The following is a 23,717-nucleotide window of genomic DNA, read 5'->3' on the forward strand; positions in this document are numbered from 1 at the left end:
TTTTGACTTTAAAATGTGTGAGTTGTTTGCTTCCATTTGTCTTTTCAGTAGTTTACAATAAAATAATCAGAAGAAAGAGATATACGCTTTGGCAAGGCAGAGTAATCAGTTTTTAGTGCCTGTAAAGTTTTCTCTAGCATGTGAACATATAAATACTTTTGCTATATTACTTAATAAGGTAAGGTTGTATGCAATCATCTATATCTTGCAATCATTCCTTTTCAGTTTTATCTTCTGAAATAATGGCTGAAAGATTTATTATACTTTGCGTGCTTAAATAAATATAGTTATTAAATACATTCACATGTTTTTGTGTGTACAAACATAGTTAAAAAATAAAATCTAGTTGACCACCTTCATGAATAGTAATAATTAAAAACAATAGCTAACTTCTATAGAATTTGAGTCATGTTTTTTGGAGCTTTTTTGATTATCAGCACTGTCCATCATCACATATAACAGTAAGTGCTTTAGAAAAAAAATTGGATAAGACCTTCAAGACATCAGTTTCATGCTGATGGATTTGTCAATAGTTCAGTTCCTCATCCCTTTTCCTTTCTGAGCTATGTTTATTTAAGCAGTCTTGAATGTTCTTGCATATTGACTAAAGGAGCTGCAATTGATGGAAACAAGGTTATTCTTTAGTAAGCTGACAATTTTTGTCCTTGATGTTCAACAATGGAAAAACTAGACGTGATGCCCTGCCAAAAGAAAGCAAATTAAGGAGGTAAAGTGAGAAAAAATATCTAGGTATAGGAAACAACATTTACATTTCAGTGTCATAAATTTACTACTGTGGGCAGCTTTGAATGCTAGTTTTGTCCAGTGATGCGAGTGAAGTCAATTTTTACTGCAAAATAGATTAGCAGAGACTGGACATCATTACTATTTGACAGCTATCTTATGACTTGAGTGAAAAAAGTTCCAAGCCAGTTTTCTTAGTGGACAGATAGATGTCCACTATACCAATGGCTATCTTCCAACACAGGGCAACAACTGAAGGAGAAATAAAATGACTTTCAAGACAACATGTGAGCAACCAGCCTTTAAGTATCAATACCATACTCTATATTTACTACTGAATAAAAAGTACATTTAAAGAACTTGTAAAAATTTTTAATTTTGACATCAGAGTTTTCACATGACGTGTTTGTAACCAATTTGGGGAATTAGTAATAGCTTTGTTCTCCTCTATCCCAGTTGGAAGATTATTATTAGGCTGAACTTATTTATGATGTATTGAAAAGACTGTTTTTACCTTGACTTTTGTACAACAGAAGAATAGGTTTTATTATACAAAGCACTTTTATTATTACTTTTTTATTTTGAATCATGCAGAATCCAGGTTTAAAATGTATCTCAAAGTGTGCAAATTATCTAAAGTGGTTTTTAAATTTTGGGTTGAATGAATATTTCACACAATGACATCTTTTGAAAATAACAACAGATTTGAGTTTGAATGTAAAGATCTTTAATTAAAGTTTCTAATATTTCTGCTCATCTCCTTGCAAAGGATGTAAGCTTTATCTATGAGCTTTATGCTTTTCAAAGAAATGTTTCTAATGAAGTTGCTCTTGCTTTTGTCTGCTCTCAAGGGTGACACTCTATAATAGGAAATGTAGTGATACATTGGGAAGATCATGGTTTTGAATTGAGATACACATGAATTCCAGTTTCAGCTCTGCTATTTACTACCTATGTGCTCAGGGCAACTTATTTATCCTCCCTGATGTTGAGTTTTGCTGTGTATAGAAATGGGAATAATAATCTATATCCTTAGTTAAACGACCAGTCAATAGATCTAACATACTGCCTAACACACAGCAGGTATTCAAATCCCTTAATTACTGCATTTATAAGTCATTATTTTTACACAACTAGCAAATAAAAGGCAAGTTGTTACAATGTGTTAACCATTTTCCACTTTCTTCTCGTTTCTCAGACGACGACTTTTTTCATGAACTCCCAGAAACTTTTCCTTCTGATCCACCTGAGCCTCTGCCACATTTCCTTATTGAGCCTGAAGAAGCTTATATTGTGAAGAATAAGCCTGTGAACCTGTACTGTAAAGCCAGCCCTGCCACCCAGATCTATTTCAAGTGTAATAGTGAATGGGTTCATCAGAAGGACCACATAGTAGATGAAAGAGTAGATGAAACTTCCGGTGAGTTTTCCTTTGCATTTGCATTGCAGTTCAAGATTCAGTTACTCATTACTCTAGCCTGGGGCCATACTATAATTTAAATTAGTAGAATGGAAAATGGAGTTATTCTTTGAAAAAAAGTTTTGAATTGGTTGGTTAAGATTTGGTGATCTTGTTTCATGTGTTGAAAAGTAAAATGGCGTGAATAAATCTTGACTTGACTCCCGTTGGACTACATGAGATTAAAACACGGTTCATACTTAAGAAGATAAATAATGCAAATGAATAGACTGACAATGTTAAATGCCCTAGCAAATAATATTCTTGAATTGCACTTGCGTGGTAGTCAGATCTAAATAGCCTGAGATCTGGGAAGCATTTTTAACTAGGATAAATTGAACGTGTTTACATTACTGTCTAATGTTAATCCATGTGCGTAGTTTGCCCTTATATTTGTTAAGGATTTGTAAATGTCGTAGATTCAAAGTATCTTATACTCATAATTTACATCCAAAAGTGAATCCTAACTTCCTAACTCTTATCTAAAATTAAATTAAGGGTGATTCAGAACAGTGATAGTGTAGGATCCATGAACAGAAGAAATGGTAATTGTAGCCCTTTCTCAGAGGGTCTTGATCTGATTATCTTTGCCGCGGCATGGTTAAAACTCCTGACTTTGTTGCTCTGTAAATACCATCCTTAAAGATAAAATACTAAAGGCAAAGAAAGGATGAAGTAGATTCTAATAACCTGTGGGATTTCAATTAGATATAAAGGAAACTTTCTTGATAGCAATTTTCTGCTACACAATGGATAAGTTAGGGTGGTTGTGGAATCTCCTGGAGTTCTTTTAAATTGGAAACATATATATCTTTCCATGGTAGTATAAGTGTTTTTGCTCTCCAACAGAGAGAATAACTCTTTGAACTTTCAGATATCTTCCAGACTTATGATTTTGTAACGTTGACATATATTTAAGTATTAATACTTTATTGTTCAACGTTTTCAAGCCAAAGAATATCAAGCATGACAAAAATTGAAGCATTTAAATATCTTTGTTATCCTTCATAGATGTCTTTCTATACCAAAATGGATACACATGTTCAAAATCCAAATTGTAAATAATTCATATTTGTGCCCAAGTGTTGGATTAACCAGAGACAAGTAGAGACCAGCACTTGAGGGCTCTACTTTCTACTTTCAAGGTCTGCAACAAAGTAAATAGCATATTGAGGTGACAGAACATAAAGAAACAGAACTGACTATGAGAGGACTGAGAAGAGGCAACTTTTTAAAAAGCATTTGGGGCATATTCTTTATAACATAAATGGTCTTTGGAAAATCAGGTGGCAACTCTACATAATTGCTTGTCAATTTGTGAATCAATATGCTCACTGAATGCAAGCTGATGACTGCAGATACAACTGGGTATCCAATTGTAGGGTAGCTTACTTCAGGGAATTGTCCCACCTCTTGGTCTAATTACTCAGAAAATAACTCCACCAGATGTCTTCAAAATCTCAAGTGGATTGAGTTGTATTTGTTTCAGCTCACGTATTTGTACAGATTTCAAACAAATAAGCTTTAATGATAAAAGGAAAGAGAAAGAAATCACAAAAGCTCAAATATGTCACAACATATTCAGGCTTATCTTTACTAAAATAATGAAATGCCTATATAGGAAGATTATAAATAGAAACAAAACTATTCTAATATTGAATGCTTCTAACAATTTCATGCTATGTTGGTAACACACCCACACACACTTATACACATATATTGAGAGAGATTTCCTTTCTGTGAAACCCTTATTTTTAATAATTCTACACAAAATTCGTTAATATTATATACATCAATGATTAAGACTACCTTTTAAATTAACTATAAACTAAAATAGTTTGCATGTTTTCATTTAAATTCAGGAGAGACAGATGAGAACTAAGGGATGATTTAGGAAATTCAATACTTTCTCAGTTCTCCTGAGATTCAGGAATGGAGTGAAATACAATATAGCTTTATTGGGAGCTTTCATTTTCATCCAAAACTTCACAAAAAAAAAAAAAAAAGCCAGCATCCAGCCAAAAGCTAACATACTAGACTCATGTAAGTATTACCTTTAAAGTTAGGAAAAACTTGGTGGGAATGTAAATTAGTACAACCTCTATGGAAAACAGTATGGAGATTTCTCAGAGAATTAAAAATAGCACACCATTTAATCCAACAATCCCACTACTTGGTACCTACCCAAAGGAAGAGAAATCATTACATCAAAAAGATACCTGCACTCATATATTTTTCATAGCTCTATTCACAATAGCAAAGATAGGGAATCAACCCAAGTGTCCATCAGTGGATAATCAGATAAAGAAAATGTGGTATATACAAACAATAGAATACTATTCATCCATAAAAAAGACTGAAACCATGTCTTTTGCAGCAACATGGATGGAACTGGAGGCCATTATGTTAAGTGAAGTAACTCAGACCCAGAAATATATTAATAAATGCCACATATTCTCACTTGTGAGAGCTACATAATCTGTACACATGGATGTTGAGTGTGGAATGATAGACAATGGAGACTCAGAAGGGTGCAGATGGGTGAGGGGGTAAGTGATGAGAAATTACTTAATGGGTACAGTGTATGTTATTCAGGTGATGGATACCTCCAAAAGCCCTGACTTTACCACTATGTAATCTATTCATGCAACAAATTATACTTATATCCCATAACTTACTACAAATAAAAAGAATGAAGTTAGGAAAAAGACAAAGATGCCCACAGATACCATTATTAATTGGTATTATTCTAATCTACCAGCCAGTGCCATTAGACAACACAAGTAATGAAGAGGTACAAAAATAGTAAAGAAAGTGGAAAATCATCATTTATGACAAATTATGTGATTTTATGCTCCTGGAAAATGTATGCATTTTAAAAGAAAAAAAATTTTTAAATCAAGAGAATAGAGAAAATAGCTGATAAAAAATTTGTATAAACAACCAACTTTCCTATGTACAGACAGCCAATTCAAATTAAAATGCAGTAAGAGATGTCATTTAGAATAGCTATGTAAAAGAAAACATGTAGGTATATGCTTAACAAAAATTTTGCAGAATTTTTTAAAGGAAATTTAAAAATCCTACTTAGAGACAAAAAGATATCATGACTTACATTAAGGAAACACACATTACTCTTGAATGGAAAGGTCAAATATGTTTAAATGTCTAATACTTATAAATGAATCTGTAATGTCACCGTCATTTTATTAAAAATAATTTGGGAAAATAGCTGAGAGAATTCTTAAATAGTAGAGTAACGAGAAAGACCCAACTCATTATAAATATAATGCTAAAGAAGTTAAAAGAGTTTGATCTTAGCAGAGGATAAAACATACAGATTAATGGATTAAAATAGAGATCAAGAAACAAACACCTAAGGCATTTGTACCTATTACATTACCTAGAATGTAATAAAGATCAGTTTTTTAACCAGTGAGGAAAATAGTTTATTCCATAAATTATTTCATAAAACAAGATAGGAAGTTCAAATTGAAAAATAATAAAGAAAACCTGAAACTATCTCATTCTTTAGAACAAAATAAATGCTAGATGTTGGGGCTTAAAATCATCATCATCATCGCCACCATCACCATCATCATTAGGAGAAAATTTGGCAGTTGGTTGGTTGGTTTCAGTGGTGAGCATAGTCTTTTAAATCGGGACACACAATCTATAAGTCTTACAGGAAGGCATCATTAAACATGAATATCCAAAGTAAGAAAACCACAAACAAAACCAAGAGACAGAATTAAAAACTAGTTATAGTATCTGTGGCTATCTATTAGCCAACAGGCTAATTTTATAAATATATAAATAGCTCAAAACTCTATTTAAAGAAAAGATCAGCAACCCAATAGAAAATTGAGCAGAGTTGTTGACACAACAAGATACAGGAACAGCAGTGTAAATGGTAATTAAGTATCTAAGGAGATGTCATCAGGATCAAAACGTTTGTTAACATATGGTGTTGATTAAAGGCATAATTTGTTGATGGGTGTTTAAATTGATACAATCTTTTTGAAGGCCAATTTGAAAATACCTTCAATATTGAAAGGTATATAGCTTCTACTGAGTAGTTACAAACCTAGAAACTATCTGAAATATAATTCCAAATGTGCACAAAGGTTGGCCATTGAACCTTTGTTGCAGTTGCATATCAGGGACTGTTTATCCCTACTGTGATACTTTTAAATTTATTTTTTATTTTTTTGGAAACAGGGTCTTCCTCTGTCTCCCAGACTGGAATGCAGTGACATGATCATAGCTCACTGCAAGCTTTACACTCCTGGGCTCAAATGATCCTCCCACCTCAGCCTCCCAAATAGCTACAACTACAGGCACACTACCATGCCTGGCTAATTTTTCATTTTTTGTAGAGATGGGGTCTTGCTATATTGCCCAGGCTGGTCTCCAAACTCCTGTGCTCAAGTGATCCTGCTGCCTTAGCCTCCCAATGCACTGGTGAAACAGGAGAGTTCCCTCGACCACTTCTGGGGCTTGCAACAGGGGTATGGCTCATTTACTCTTTAAGCTACACTCAAACACCTTTTGAGAGGAGGAGCGTGCAGGTGAGGGGGTGCAGGAGCTGGGGCGAGTGCCTTTGGGCTCCAGCAGGAAGGAACCCTTTACCAGCCTGCAGCAGTGACTGGAAGTTGCCTGTGACAGAGCTTTGGAGCCCCAGAGGGCACGTGTTATAAACAGTGCTCTTTCAGCTTTGCCTCCACAGATGCCTTAAACGTGAACAGCTCGGTGAAGAGTCATTGTGACAGCCTTTTTGGGTTCCTGTACCCAGTGTGTCCTGAATTCTTTTTCAGCATTAAGGAAGAATCAGGTCACAGGAACAGTTTGAAAGGTGATGAATGCGTAGGATTTTATTAAGTGGTGGAAGTGGCTCTCAGCAGAAAGGAAGCTGGAAAGAGGATGATATGGGAAGAAGGTGATCTTTCCGTGAAGCCCGGCCATCTGCGGCCAGGCTCCTCCTCTCCAAAGTCATGCAGTCAGAAGTTATACTGCGTCTATCTGTAGTCTCCGATGCTCAGTTGCTTCTCTCGACATTCAGCTGCTTGTCTCTCTGCCAGCTAAGGTCTGGGGCTTATGCGAGCACAGGATAGAGGGGCAGGGCAGGCCAAAAAAGGTAACTTGGGCAGGAAAACAGGGGGCTGTAGTTTCCAGGCTTGAGGATGGGGCCTTTGCTGGGAAACTGCCCTCTTCAACTCAGTATTTCCCTTCCTCCTGTCCATATCACTGGAGCTACAGGGGAAGAGGCCCACCATACCTGGCCATCATCCATTTTAAAACAATGAGGTTGCATCAGATATATATGAAGCTATAGAAAACTCTCTGAGATAAAACTTAGAATGAAAGCCAAAGTAGAGAAGACTGTGTACTGTGTGTGATATGCTTCCATGTATAAAGAAAGAGGATGCATGTATATTTGTAGGTGCATTAGAATTTTTCTGGAGAAACATATAACAAGCAGTTGACACCTTAGAGTCTGGGGTGATAAAGGGACTTTTATTGTTTGAAGTTTGTTTTTTTTTTTTTTTCAATCCTGTGAATGTGTTATTTTCATAATAAATAATGAAACCTGAACAAAAGCCCGTACCACTTTATTGCCTCTCTTTGCCTGCTATCATAAATCCCCAATATGGACAAATATTGGTGGAGAAATTTGTAGGCTTTTTATGTTAAAGTTTTTTGCTTTCCTGTGAGATCAGAATATCGTGAATGCAACTGAAATAAAGGCATTTGTTTTTTTAGGGGTGGGGGTTGAGGGGTTTTTCTTGAAGCTAGATTCGCCCTGCAACTTTGGTTCTCAACTGGAGTCTGACTGTAGTATTGTTGGGGATTTATTGGTTCTTAATAGCAAGAAATTTTAGAATACATTAAGTCCTGAAATGTATTTCAAATCAGGTAAATTTTCTTAGTATTGGAAAAAATCAAATCTGGTTATCCTATGATAAGACAGAGAAGAGACATTGCAAACAAGTTGTTTTTATACATACCTCTGCCTTATAATCATATTTAGAAGGATATTTAGTGACAACCAAGCTACATTACCTTGAGACTAAGAAAAGTTGACTACATTCAATAAAATATCTATCAAAGGTAACTTCGTATTTAAAAACTGCAAGACAATAAAACTAAAATAAAACAAATTTCTTCTCCAACTCATAAGATCGTCTTTTAAATTAGGAAATCATTAAATAGGAATCAAATACTTATTTATACTCACTGATTATATCTATCCATTGATCATAACAAAATGTACTGATTGAAGATCATTCATTACCATTACTCTTTGCCTTTCCATCATTGAAACCACAATTGCATTTCTTACATATAAGAAACAGAAAAGTGGAAAGCAGCTTATAATAAATCATTTAGAAATTTTCAATATTTGAAAGTTCTTGATTTGGTAATACAGTAATACATGCCTACGTTGCCTTCAAAATTCCATAGAAATCATGATCTACTCAATATTTTGTGGTTACATTTTTAAGAAAAACTCAGGCTCCGCTGTTAGCTTTCTATTTACTTGAAGTCTTTTCAACTCTTGTTTCCATGGTACCTAAGATCTACCATCTAAAAGCAAATATTTTTTCTCTGTGAAGAAGCAAAGAGGTTTAGAAAACCATGGTTATGTTGAAATTTTAATAATCCCTGAGATTTTCCTTCTTCATCTTTAATTATTCTCAAGTTAGCAGAAAATATCAATGAGGTCAACACAACAAAAAGAAAAGTTCCAGGCCTTATCCCAAACACCTTACATGTATTCTGTTCTTTAGTCATCACAAGTGTCTTATGAGATAATTTCTAAGAATCCCCTTTGGTAAATTAGGAATCGGAGGCTCAGCAGGATAAAGAAACAAACTTGCCTCAAATCACCTAATGAGGAAGTGATGCAGCCAGGATATGAACCCAGAGCTCTCTGCTTCCAAAAACTTTGCTGTTGGCCCTGTGCCTGGTGTCTCCCTAAGTTTTGCATAACTACTGAACACAGAACAGTTAGTCTAAAAAAACAGCTATGCAATACAATTATTTCTTTTCCCAGGAAAAACAGCTCCAGAGTGTCAGCTGTCTGTGCATTTTTCATGTTTTTATTTGCCTGCCTTGCTTTGTGTCAGGTTTTCCACATGCAGGCCTTTGTGATTCTTTAATATAATAACATAAGCTAGTGTTTAGGGTCTAGTTTTTCATTCTTGAAGGCCTTTGCCTTTTGGCCAATTAGCAAACAGTGATCCTTAATGGAAAAAAGGAAGTGATGAAGAGAAGCTATAATTGGGCATAAATTTAAGTGAATTGCTTCTAATCAAACCTCAGCTTAGGTGTACTGTGCTCACTCAAGACCCCATTTGTTGCAAGAGTGGGAACAATGAAAATCCTCCTCCTTTTGTATTCCTATTTCAGATACCTTTTCTCTCCATCTGGGTACCAAAAATTAAAATCTCAGCTTCATCCTTCACTCCAACAAGCAAAATGATCATCAAGTATTGCCAATTTATTTTCAAATCATCCTTCTGTTTTAAGTCTTGCTTCTACTCCCCTTCTACTCTTTAATATATACCTCTTTGATTATCTAAATAGCCACCTACATCTTCTTTATTTTGGCCTTTTTTCGAGCAGTTTATTCTCCAAGTAGTTATAGGCCTAAAAGACAAGTGTTCAAATGGTTTTTCCAAGTGGTTGTCATTCCCCTTCTTAAAAATATATAATGGTTCCCCTTTGTCCATGAAATAAAGCACATCCTCCTTGATCTTATCTTCAAAGTCTTCAGTATAATTGGCTCCTAATCAAACTTTCTAGCCTTGTCCCATAGTTTCACCTTTACCACATGCCTTGTATAGTAAGCTGATAGGGTTTTTCCTCTTAAACTGTGTTCAACAAACCACCAGTGTCTTATAAGTTCTTAATAGATGTTATTTTGGAAAACAAGAAAATAAAAACTTTGCAGCCAATGTAGGAAACGCTGCAGTAATTATATTCCCTTTTTGGAGAAAGTACTAAGTCATCTTAATCCATCTGGGCTGCTGTAGCAAAATACCACAGCCTGGGTCGTTTATAAAGAACAGAAATGTATGTCTCACAGATTTGGAGGCTGGGAAATCCAATATCCAGCAGATTCGTTGTGTGATGAGGGCCTGCTTCCTTCTAGATGGTGCCTTCTTGCTGTGTCCTCACATGACAGAAGGGGCAAAGGGTGCCTCCCTTGTCTCTTTTATAAAAGCAGTAACCCATTCTTCATGACACTTGCCCCCATGGCCTAGTCACCTTCCAGAGGCCCTGCCTCCTAATACCATCACCTAGGGAGGTAGCATTTCAACATATGAATTTGAGGGGATATGAGTAATGAGACCATAGCAAACGTATATTAACACAACAGTCCCCAACCTTTTTGGCACGAGGGACCGTTTTCGTGGAAAACACTTTTTCCACAAAGTGGGAGGGGGATAATTTAGGGATGATTCAAGTGCATTACATTTATTGTGCACTTTATTTCTATTATTATTATATGGTAATATATAATGAAATGAATATACAACTCACCATAAATGTAGAATCAGTGGGAGCCCTGAGCTTGTTTTTCTGCAGCAGTCTCATGTGGGGGTGATGGGAGACAGTGACAGATCATCAGGCATTAGATTCTCATAAGCTGCATACAACCTATATCCCTTGCATGTGCAGTTCACAATATGGTTTGCGCTCCTGTGAGAATCTAATGCTGCCACTGATCTGACAGGAGGCAGAGCTCAGGACGTAATGCTCTCTCACCTGTTGCACACCTCCTGCCGTGTGGCCTAGTTCCAGTACTGGTCCGTGGCCTGGGGGTTGGGGACCTCTGTATTAGCATGTGAAAGTCTTAGGAAAGGTCTGTAATGAGAAAATCTTATTTATTTATTTATTTATTTATTTGTTGAGATGGAGTCTCGCTCTGTCACCAGGCTAGAGTCAGTGGTGCGATCTCGGCTCACTGCAACCTCCACCTCCCAGGTTCAGGCGATTCTCCTGCCTCAGCCTCCTGAGCAGCTGGGACTACAGGCGTGTGCCACTATGCCCAGCTAACTTGGTATCTTTATTAGAGACTGGGTTTCACCATGTTGGCCAGGCTGGTCTTGAACTCCTCGTGATCCACCTGCCTCAGCTTCCCGAAGTGCTGGGATTACAGGCATGAGCCACCACGCCTGACCTGATAACCTTTTTACTATTTGTCAACTGTAATCTTTTTCACAGAATCTCTATTGAAATATCATGAGATCTTAATGTCACACCAGGAGATGATTTAGGAAATGCCACTCACAGATTTTCAAAGGGGAACTACGGGAGATCTGTATAAACTCTATCAAGTGATGCATACTCTTTTCTTTATAGTTTGGAGCATTATAATCATAGAAACATTAAGTTTTGAGAACTATGGCAGTCATTTAGTTCAGCTTAATTAATTGTTGGCATGCTCTTCATTAAATTGAGTGAAACTAATTTTTTATTATCTTGACTTTGTGAACCTGCTTACATCACATGGAACTTCAGAAAATAAGTTTGTTCACATCTTGTCCTCTTATTATTAGTCTTAGATAACTTGAAAAAGATAATTATCACATCTCTTTCCCCAAATCTCTCCCCTCTTTAGTCTAAACATTATAGGTCAAGAGAAGGCTTCATGAAATTCAGGGCCGTGTCTGTCTTTTTTTACTGTTGCTGCTCCTGCTTAACATGATGTTGGGTACTTAGTAGGGACTCAATAAATACATTTTGAATGAGTTAATTATCCTTTATACCATACTTTTCTTCGCTCCACCTCTGTCAACACCTTATTCATTCTTAAAGAAGTATCTCAAATGCAATACTGTGAATGAATCTTTCTATAAAAACCCAAGTCATAGGTAAATATGTCCTCATTTCTGTTATTTGTACTTCCGTTTTCTTTATACTCATGGTAATTGTGGAAATACTATGATAATCCCTATGAAATCATCAATATTCAGCATTCAACCTTTTTTTTTGAGATGGAGTCTCGCTCTGTCACCCAGGCTGAAGTGCAGTGGCATGATCTCGGCTCACTGCAACCTCCACCTTCTGGGTTCAAGAGATTCTCCTGCCCAGGCCTCCCAAGTAGCTGGTATCACAGATGCCTGCCACCATGCCTAGCTAATTTTTGTATTTTTGGTAGAGACGGTGTTTCACTGTGTTGGCCAGGCTGGTCTCGAACTCCTGACCTCAGGTGATCCACCTGCCTCAGTCTCCCAAAATGCTGGGATTATAGGCATGAGCCACTGTGCCTGGCCAATATTCAACCATTTCTGAAGTGCAGAAGTCACAGTCTTATATTCAATATCATGTGTTATTTATTAAAGTTATATTTATGTATACATTTATTAATAGAGGTGCATGTATATATAATATATATAATCTCTGTTTCTTCAACTAGATTGGAATGGTATGGTGTGGTTTATCTTTTGTAAAGCTTTTTCTTTTCTGTAGTTTATAACAAGGTGCTAAGAACAGGCAATGATCAATGACAGTTTATTTTCTGAGATTATAGCTAGTCATCCTACTAAATTTGTGTAACTGAAATTTAGTGAGACAAACCAACAGTGTGTATTTGGAATATTTCATGAATAGGTAATTTGAGGAATACATAAAGATAGCTTAATCTTCTGTAAGAAGAGTTACTTTATACAATAAATATACCTATCACACCAATTGTTATTATCCATGTAATCATTTTAAACTCAGTTCTCATTAACAGAGTGAACAATTTCAAAAGGAAGTTATGTGGGTTTTGCTTACATTTTAGTAAATGATGCATAAAATTTGAAAACTCTACTTGAACCTCATTCCATAATTTGTTATTTAAGTCAGTAGGAATATTGCCTTTGCAAGAATGGAGCTTTATATCTGTAATACAGTTGTCTGCCAATGAAGATAAATGATTCTGGAATTTAAATCAATTATTTATTTGATTTCTTTCTCAGAGGTACTTATTTCAATACCAGAAACTAACAATTTTTTCTTTTCAGTATGAGGCTGGCCCCAGGGCTGAGTAAATAAAAATAGAAAATTGATAAGGACCCATGTAGTACATGAGGCTATTTCACTGAGTTAATCTGATAACTTCACAAGATAGTAGTTGCTGGTTAGTCATAACAGAATATCAATTGTCCTGGATTGAAAGGTGTAATGTTTTCTCACCTTTACTTTGCAATCATGTTCTAGGCCATATCTGTGCAATAAGTATATGTTATTAAAATTTTCTATGCAGTATTTGAAGATTCAGTATCCCATGGGGAAGATTTTTTAATGTTTAAATCTTATTTTTCATTTATTAGTGTTCACAATTGATTCATCCTTATTTCACGTTGACTTTGTCTTTAAACACCTGGGCTAACATGGCCAACATAAACTCAGCTGCAATTACAAAAACATGGTTAGATCAGAGTTCTAGAACCTGAGTGTTTGTTGCAGTTGCTTCCATTATATGACGCAGATGAATCTCTGCTAGCTGACTTATTTGAGCTCACCTTCTGCATATAAATGTTTTTCTTTTCATTCTTTTTCTAGCTTACAAAAAGAAGAGAGTACTTGAAAATTTTTAGGCTACACATTTAGATTCTTTTTGTTTCTAATCTATTGTTGTCATGAAGTTTTTATTGTTATTGTTATTTGTTCATTTTTGGTAATTCCAATATTTGCAAATATCAGTATTATAGACCCCATGTATACTCCGGAACACCCTGACTATATCCTATTTGCAGAACTATGTAATTTTAATTTAATTATATCCCATGGGGAAGATTTTTAATGTTTGAATTTCTACTGTACAGAAAATTTTAATAGCATATATTTATTGCACAGATATGGCCTAGAACATGATTGCAAAGTAAAGGTGAGAAAACATTTCACCTTTCAATGCAATTTTAGCAAGTTGTGTTTCACTAGGGGAAAAGAGAAATTTTCTAAAATTATACACAGTGAGAGTTTTTAGTGTAATAAACACAAAGGAATTCTCCCCTGCCAATTAACACTTAGGGCAAGGTTACTCGTAATACATAACTCCTCTTCTTGTCCACAGTGAAGATGAAAGCACTGATTAATACACTTTAATCAAAAATATGCATATAAGTAGATATGTAAATACAGACCCACATATTTGCATGTGTGTGTCTTTTTCCAAATTCAGAAGAGAAAAAATCAAATTGTATCCATCCTCAGGCCCACATAGAGGCTACAATAAGAAGCTGGAGTCCAAGGACCATTCTTCATCTAGATAACATGCTACTGAAACAGGCATTTCAGGAGCAAAACTAGTGATTGTGTTGCTATAGCAATGTTGCCACGTGCTCAGCAACCATGCATATGCTGTGTGCTGAGTTTTAATATGACCACTTCGAAGTGAGAATAGCACAATTGTTAAAAGCCATATTGTACTTTTTAATCTAACCTTTGGCTGAAGCATGTGAAGGGTTTAAGAAGAATCTCTTTTACTTTTTTTTTTTTTTTTTTTTTTGAGATGGAATTTCTCTCCTGTCACCCAGGCTGGAGTACAATGGCATGATCTTGGCTCACTGCAACCTCCACCTCCTGGGTTAAAGTGATCCTCCTGCCTCAGCCTCCCGAGTAGCTGGGATTATAGGTGCCCACCACCACACTGGGCTAATTTTTGTATTTTTAGCAGAGACAAGGTTTTACCATGTTGGCCAGGCTGGTCTCGAATTCCTGACCTCAGGCAACCCGCCCACCTCGGCCTCCCAAAGTGCTGGGATTACAGGCGTGAGCCATCTTTTACTTTATTTTCATGGAAGAAACATTTAAAAGAGTTTGGGGTTATCATATAAAACAAATTAAGCATCATTTTAAAGGAAGTTTAAGAAACAATGTATGCTTAAAAGAGAGGGTCCACTTTCAAAAGAGCATAGCTTTTCTCCTAAAGTTTAAATATTATTGTTGGGTGTCTGAACCTATTGTGCTAAATATAAGTAAACTGGTTGGTAATTATGATATAATGATCCAGGCTATTATTCCATTCTATTCGTTTCCGTATCACTGAATCTTAGTACCCACTATTCTCTCAATAATTTGATCAAAATCCTGATGCTGTTTCTCTCTTCCCACCCTATCATTTTTTGCCATCTTTGAAAACACAATTAAGAACTTTTTAGTTAAAAATTTCCACAATCGATGAATAATCAAATGCGAACCCTTGAGTCGGGGGTACATCGCTAACTAGCTGTGGATCATATTGTCTTCCCCCGTGTTTACCATCAGTCCTGAGTCATCGCTCAGCTAATGCTTGTCAGACCAGTCCTGGGGAAGCCTGTTGAAATATCCATTCTTGCCAGATCCTCTAAATAGTACCTTTTGGAGATATAAAAACCAGCCCATGTAACATGAGCACTACCATTAGCCAACTATCAGGGTCTGGCAAAAAAGTAAGCACAGCATGTAGGAAATACAGTATCTTGCAATGAAAAGCAATTCAGATGAGGGAGCCTTGGACTCATTTCTAATTTCATCAAAGGTTTAACCTGATTATAAAAATTGTGTTCTGGAAGAAAGTTTCCAGAACATGAAGGCAAGAGCCTCAAGGAACTATTAGGGCAGGAACTGTCAACCCTGGCTGCACTTGACAGTTACCAGGGGGGATTTTTGAAAACACCTAGGTCCTGGCCCCAGCCCCAGAGATAATCATTTAATTGGGAACAGGCCATAGCTTTTCCTCTGTCTGTTTGTTTTAAGCTCTCTAGTAATGCTAACGTACAGCCAGGCTTGAAAACCAGGGCACAAGAGAGATGCTATTTATTGTAGAAGTGTGGCAGAGAGGGAGTACATAGATGTTCTGTTCAAAATCCGTGACCTAGATACTTTACTTGGTGCTGTAAGTAGAGGCATAACCAAGACTTGATTACTGCACTTAAGGATATCCCAGTCTGGAGGGAGCAAAAGAGAGGAGGAAAAAGAGAGATGGGGGGAAATGAGTATGCTTTACGATTTGCTCAGGTTTGCCTCTCATTCTGAGAATAAATTCATGAAACCCCTTGGTAGTCCTATGGTATAGAGTTACATGGATAGAGCTCCTGCTTTCTTCAATATCCTTTCCCCTGTCTCTGCCTATTAAACCGCTAAAGCAGAAGGATAGCAGCCTCCTGGGGGAAGTGCAGGGAACTCTCAGGCTTAAGTGAATTAAAATTTCACCCGAAAAACCCAGGGGAATGTTCTGTACAAGGCGAGTCCAGGAATGGCAGGGGGTGAATGGCATACCTCTTTTTATAGCTGCACCCTGGGTGACCCTGGACAGTGATGCCCTCTGTATGAAGTGACCTCAGTGACTAAGAGGCTGCCTCTCCAAACCCATTCTGGGGGCATTTGTGAAACCAGACAAACACTGCATGGTAGACAGTTTCTTCTCACCTTTTTGCTCTGTCGGGTTTCTGCATCCAGGCTTTGAATGGACAGTAAATGCCCTTAGTCACTGCATTTGTCTCCTAGGCTTAAAACAACAGAAATGTATTTTCTCATAGTTTTGGAGGCTAGAAGTCTGAAATCCAGCAGAGCTGCCCTCCTCGGGGAGCTCCAGGGGAAAATCTGTTCCTTGTCTCTTCCAGTTTCTGGTGGCTGCCCTGGCACTCCTGGGCTTCCAGCTCCATCACTGCAATCTCAGCCTCCATCTTCATGTCACCTTCTCTTCCACATCTGTCTGCTTCTCTGTGTGTCTCTTCCAAGGACTCTTGTCATTGGATTCTGGGCTCACATGGATAATCCAGGATATGGATTACCTAAAATTCTTGTTTATATTTTTCAAGGTGAACATATTTTTATCTGCACTGATCTGTATTTTCCCCTCTGCTGTCCTCCCAGACTGTCTCCTTATCTCAAGACCTTTAACTAATGACTTCTCCAAAGACCTTTTTGTCAAACAAAGTAAGATTCACAGGTCCCAGGGATTCAGACATAGACATATCTTTTGTGGGACACCATTCAGCATTCAGCCCACTACAGCCACCAAACATTTGTCAAGAAAAAATCACTTAATATGACAGTGCAGGAGGGAAGTGATGGTGGAGAGACCGAGTAGGAGTGGTGGGAACTGAACGTAAAGGGACTTACTCACCTGGCTGTTTTCCCTCATTTGGTCGGTATTTCTAAAGTAACTATAAATGGAACAGGCAATGAAAGCATTCCCTAGTGTTCTTTATCAGCTTTCTGAGGCCTCCCCCAGTCTGCTGCCTAATACTCAGGGCCAGAGACAGGAAGAGAACTGCACAGCCAGGCTCTGCATAGCGCTCATTTTCCTCCTGCTCACAGCATCCTTGCCAGCCCCTGCACTGTGACAGCCCTCCCATCTCATTCTCATAGCCACGCTTCTCATACAAGTTCTTTTTCCACATTGTTGCCAAAGCCAAACCAAAATAGCCAATACAATCAAAAGAGCTTCACTTCATAATTTCCTTTACACACGCACATATACACGTGCACGCACACGCACACACTTATTTTTGCTTGGCCTAGCAACACAATGGGAATGTAAACACGTTGTTAATGCAGCCGCTCTCAGTTGGCTTCCCAGATGGCTTGAGTTCAATAGATTTTTCCCCCTGATTTCCTCAGCTTCTCCTAGCAAGTGCTAAACAGCCATTATGCCTTTTCCTGCACATTGAGATTCATCTGCAGCTACTAAACTGCCTCCAAAGTGCTTCAATTTTGCATGAGCGCTAAGCTGGGGACTGGGAGACATTACCCAGTGCTGAAGGCCCAGATCATTAGAAAGAGCATGTAAATCCTCTGAACCAGAAATAAAAAGTGCAGAGATTTCCTTTGTGAAGTCCCAACTGCTGCTTTATGTAACACGTGAACCTTTGGCGAGGTTTTATGTGGCCCCATTCCCTTTTATTTTTGCTTTTTTTTTCCCTTTTATTTTAGCATATGTGTTCTTTTTTTTTTTTTTTTTTTTTTTTTTTTCCCCTAAGCAGTGAGATTTCCATCAGGAATATATGAAATTACAGCCATTCTCTGTCGTTAATTTTCTTCTTAGGACCTCAGATCCCTCTTCACTTTTAATAGGGGTGATACCTGAAGTATTGCTAAAGGATCTCCTACATGGTAGACTTTTTAAAAAACTTGCTGAATACCAAGAAACTTTGAGGTGGATGGACTGACATTTATAAGATATGTACAGGGGACAAAAATCTATACTATTTAAGTATAGATGTAAGGAGTGTGCAGATATTGGATTATGGACAGAAGTTGGAATACAAACTAAAAGGGATTGTGAAAACTATTAATGAGAAAGCAGTGGTTCTATTCTTCTCATTTTTCAATAGGTACATCCCTGTACATTATTACCTAAAAGTCTTGTTTGTATTTTTCAAGGTGAACATATTTTTATCTGCACTTGATCTGTATTTTCACTTCTGCTGTCCTCCCAGGCTGTTCGTCAGACCATCTTGCCACAAATTAAAAGTGTGCCTGTGGTTAGCTCCGAAGTGCCTGTGAGAGGATGAGGAAGCTAGGCTTGGAATCCTGAGAGCCCCACGGTTTTGCATGCTGTGGGGCTGGGCCCACACTCCAAGTCCCTGGCTTTGTAACAAAAAGCACTTATGATGGAAAGGTTGACTCTCCATCTTTATTTATTATTTCCTTTGCAGTAGGATTTTTTGATCAGTTGTAATAACACTTATTTTGATCTATCATGTACCCACTTAAGAATAATAAACCAGGCTCCTTTTACATGTTTTCTCTATAATTATTTCCTTTTTTTCCATGTATATATAGAGTAGGTCATGCTATCTTCCTTTTAGGATTCTGAGAGTAAAAATGTGTACTTGATGTACACTTAATGATCAGATACAGCAGTTCATTATTTATCTCTAAACACATTTCCAAGGACATTTATTAACCACTGATTTATTCAACAGTGAATATGCAAGTGAAATCTGACAGAAGTGTTACCAAATGAGCTTATAATAAGATATGAAGTAAATGCATTCCAACTTGGAAGTAAAAAGAAAATACTAGATGAATAATATGCATACACATGCACACAGAGATGTTAGGTGCACATGTATACTCTCTATATGATATATCCATTTTTATGCTGAAACTCAGTTTTGTTTGTCAGCATGTTGTATGTATCCTTCAAGCTAAATATTCCTAACCATTAATTTTCCTTTACTAAAAACATAGCTAATCATGAAAATGTCATCATCTTTATTAGTGTTAGTATCATTGCAAAATATTATTTACTGTGATTCATACCTCATGGCTCCAAGTGCATATATTAAATAGCTACCTTTCATCTTCTTCTTCTAGTGGAAATTGTTTATCCACTAAAGTATGTGTCCTTTGAAGCAATACATTTGTAAAAGAAAGGAAGAAGAACAAAACTTTGCCTGGAGATATGAATAGACATATGATTGAAGCTGTTTGTTCAATTGTCAATATTATACAGTTACATAAATGTCTCAGGGAATTGGAGCTCATAGTGGGAAACAGTCATTTTTCTTTTTTTTCTTTGTAATGCTAGTGTAGAATAAACATGAAGACATTACAGGTTCCAAACATACTCAGAATCTGGGTTCACTCCTGCCTAAGGTAAGAAGAGCTGCCCTGAACAAGGTCACCTTCCTAAGATTGTTATGACAATGAATGTACCATTTATTGTCACATGTTTCAGCCAGTCCATCTTGGGAGTAGGGGGTGTCTAAATGTTACAGCAGCTTACCATACCATAGACTTAAATGATATGGAATATAATATGCTTGGCACACAGTAGGTTTTCAGTAAATACCAATTGAATAAATGAATGAAAAAAATACTTATAAAGTCCATGAAACTTTGTTGCTTTTTACCATGGTCCAATGCTTAGCTCCAGACAATTAAAATTTATTTTTAATTTGACATTTTGTTAGATACACAATTCTGAGGGTTTTCAAATATCTGAATGTTTGATTTTAATATTATGCCCAACTGCCTCAAAATGCAGAGGAATTTATTACATAACAAAATGTTATTTTCAAAATTTCATGTTTGCAATATTTTTCAAAATGTATTTTCCAGTATAAACGTTGAACAAATTGATGTGAAATGCTAGGTCATAGTGTTTAAGTACCATTATCATTTTCTTTACAGTCAATCATGTTTTGATGTTTTTGCGAGAGATAATAAAACTAAAACCACAGAAAAGTGACATCTGATTTGTGGAGAGCCTTGAATAGCAGCTAGAGAGCTCCCTGAGGGGGCTCACATTCTAGTTGGAAAGTGAAGGAAGACTCCAGAAGACATGATTATAGTCATCAATTTTATATCTTTTTTAAAATATGGATGTTAGCTTATTCTGCCCAAAATTAGTCAAAACTAACCTACTTAGTAATGTCTGTTCAGTTGCTTAATGTCCCTGCCTCACCTGTGTTATTGAATAAGGATATAGGGAATGCCTGATAGAGGAGCTGTGCAAGCATTGTGGTTGGCAAAATAAGTAGATCTTCTACACTTTGATTCTTCATGTCAAGGTAGCTCCATTATATCTACACTTCAGGATGGTGGGGTTCTGGAGGGTTAGTAAAATTCCAGGTGGCTTGGCTGAAGGACAAGAAGCTTAAAGGCAACTCCCTGAACTCATTTCTAGTGTTCTAAATCCATGTCTAAAGAACCTAGCCTCATCTGCATTGCCCTGAACAACTGAAATCTTCACTCAGACTTGACTTGCCCGACTCCACTGAAAATTCCCCAAACCAGTCATGTCTTTCTCATCTAGGTACGTGCCTAATATAATTTTCAATTAGCGGTGCTCTTCTCCTCTGCTAAGTCTTTATAGTACCTCAAATGATAATTTAATTTTGGGAATAGAATACAGCTTTATTCTCAAGATAATTTTGATGCAGTACATTTTAAAGACATTTTATGGATTTCAAGTACTTTTGTAACTGTTATTTCATTCATTTTCTCACAACCCAGAAAGACAAACACATTTTTAGTCTCATTTCACAAGATGGGAGACCAAGGTTTGATGAATTTAAGATTTGCCAAAAGTCAGAAAATAAACACAGAGCAGAATTCTACTTTCTTATCTCAATAAATCACTAGGTAGTTGTGTGTTAGATGAATATGTTTTCAGTCACCTAGTTGCAATAATAATTGTCCTGGGTGAGTTGAATTTTGAAACATATGAATCTTTATAGTGTTCTTTTTAAAGTTTCATTAAGACTATGAAACACACTGCTTTTCAGATAAACAAATAGCAATCCTCAATAGAACATACTGTGTGTGAACTGTTATAAGTGGTAGTCACTCAGAGGTGACTGCTGTTAATGCTTGTTTTCAAATCATTTGGAGTAAATGCAAAATGAAAGTCCATGAAGATGAGTAATTATTATTCTGGATACATATATCTGGTTTCCACTGTCAGGCAGTGTTTTTAGAGGGTCACCAAGATTATTGTTCTTAACACTTATGATTAATGACTTGAGGTAAGATCAAAGATCTGAAAACCATTTTGTAATAATAATTAAAATTAAAATTATTAAAATTCCTTTAAAGTAAGTCAGTTTATCCTTATTTACTAATAGAGACAAATCAATCTTCCTGAAGCACGTCATGTTAAAAACTGTCATTTTACCAATTTACAATTTTTACAGTCTCACTGCTCCAAAGAACCAACTTCTCTAGCTGCCATTCAAAGCTCTTCACGAATCTCTTCTATCTAATTCAACACTTATTCCTTTACTCAATGAATGTAAACTACTCTCCCCTGGAGTGCTCTATGTGTTTTCATCTCTGCTTTTTGGCTTCATGCTATTCTGTCTTCCTGAAGTGTCTTTGATTCCTTTCTCTAAATCTTTAAACTGAAACCTTGTTTCAGTGCCAATCTCAAATATTCCACTTTGCCATGTTCCCCCAGTCTCTCCATCTGAAACTATTTCACTATAGCTTTTGTCATGGGATTTTCAGAATTTTCTAAATCTTGGATTATTTTTATTCAATAGATCAACGTAGAGAATGCTAAGCAAAACCATATTGAAAGCCATGATGAAGTGAGGTTCTGTGGCTACGTTGACTGTAGGGCTCTGTGGTTTAACAAACTGAGGGAAAATGGTGCTAATCTGTACTAAACAGACTTCTTTACTGCAGAACTTCTGACCAATGCCTTCAATATGTGGATGGACATTCTGAGTTTTGTAGAAGAGGATGTATTACACAGAAATTCCCAAACTTGTTTGACAATGGAACTCTTTTCTGAGACATAGTTTCAGGAATATCGGTGTAGTGAAAGGAATAGGAACATTGGATTCAGACAAATGTGGGTATAAATCTTTATTTTGGCACTTATTGGCTGTATGAAAAATTGTTTAGATTCTGATCTCTGCTCTTTACCTATTTATTATAGATTTGACAGTATGAATCCCCAAGGATTGTTATGTAGATTAACTGAGACGCACAGTAGCAGTTCAAAAAATACTAGTTACCTTTACTCTTCTAAGTTACAATTAAATTTATTTTATACCTGGGATTAAACACTTTATTTTCTGTTGTAGCTATATATATGTACAAATCATTCACTTATTTGACATATATTAACTGGACAAATATTTGTGCCAGTTACTGTACTGATGAATACAGAATGCATAGGACAGTGCCTATGCTCAGTGAACAACTATTTTATCTCTAGTCTTTGTATCTTCTGAGGGGAGGATTCATAGGCATTTCATCAATGTGGCCACCTAAGAAACTATCATAATGCATGAAATATGTGCTTAAGAATTATCTTCATAATGGAATGCAGCCCACAGGAGAACAGAGACCTTATCTCCTATCTCGCTTTCTCTTCCTTTCTTTCTTTCTTTCTTTCTTTCTTTCTTTCTTTCTTTCTTTCTTTCTTTCTTTCTTTCTTTCTTTCTTTCTTTCTTTCTTTTTCTTTCTCTCTCTCTCTCTTTCTTTCTCTCTCTCTCTCTCTTTCTTTCTTTCTTTCTTTAGATTAGATTTCACTCTGTCACCTAAGCTAGAGTGCAGTCATGCAATCATAGCTCACCATAAGCTCAAACTCCTAGGCTCAAGGCTCAAGCAATACTCCTGCCTCAGCCTCCTGAGCAGCTAGTACTACAGGCATACACCACCACGCCTAGCTAATTTTCTTATTTTTATTTGTAGAGACAGGGTCTCTTTATGTTGCCCAGGCTGGTCTTGGATTCTTGGTCTTAAGCAATCCTCTCGCCTAGGCCTCCCAAGGCTCTGGAATTATAGGTGTGAACCAGTGTGCCAAGGTGATACCTGCTTTCTTTAGTACTGTATCCCCAGCACATGGAAAAGAAAAGTGCTTGTCACATAGTAGAGTCTCAAGAAACATCTATTGAATGAATGACTGGACAAGAGTAATAGTGAGGTCTATAATTCACAAGTGTACAGTTAACTAGATTTCCAAGAACACATTACCATGCCCCACTTTTATTAGCAGGAATCATTTTGTTAAATTTTATTAAAATTGTATTAAAGCTATTCATGAATGCATGAAACAAGGAAGCAA

General features: G+C 36.6%; 1 protein-coding gene across 2 annotated transcripts in view; it reads left to right on the top strand.

Annotated features, from left to right (window-relative positions):
* Positions 1-23,717, top strand: part of UNC5C (unc-5 netrin receptor C) — a 389,368-nt gene that overhangs the window by 219,373 nt on the left and 146,278 nt on the right. For both annotated transcript variants that reach the window (XM_050791748.1, XM_050791749.1), the window contains exon 2: positions 1,943-2,164. In XM_050791748.1, coding sequence (XP_050647705.1) covers positions 1,943-2,164 — 222 coding nt within the window. The remainder of the gene's footprint in view (positions 1-1,942; positions 2,165-23,717) is intronic.

The sequence above is a fragment of the Macaca thibetana genome, chromosome 5, assembly GCF_024542745.1.
Source record: "Macaca thibetana thibetana isolate TM-01 chromosome 5, ASM2454274v1, whole genome shotgun sequence".
NCBI lineage: Eukaryota > Metazoa > Chordata > Mammalia > Primates > Cercopithecidae > Macaca > Macaca thibetana.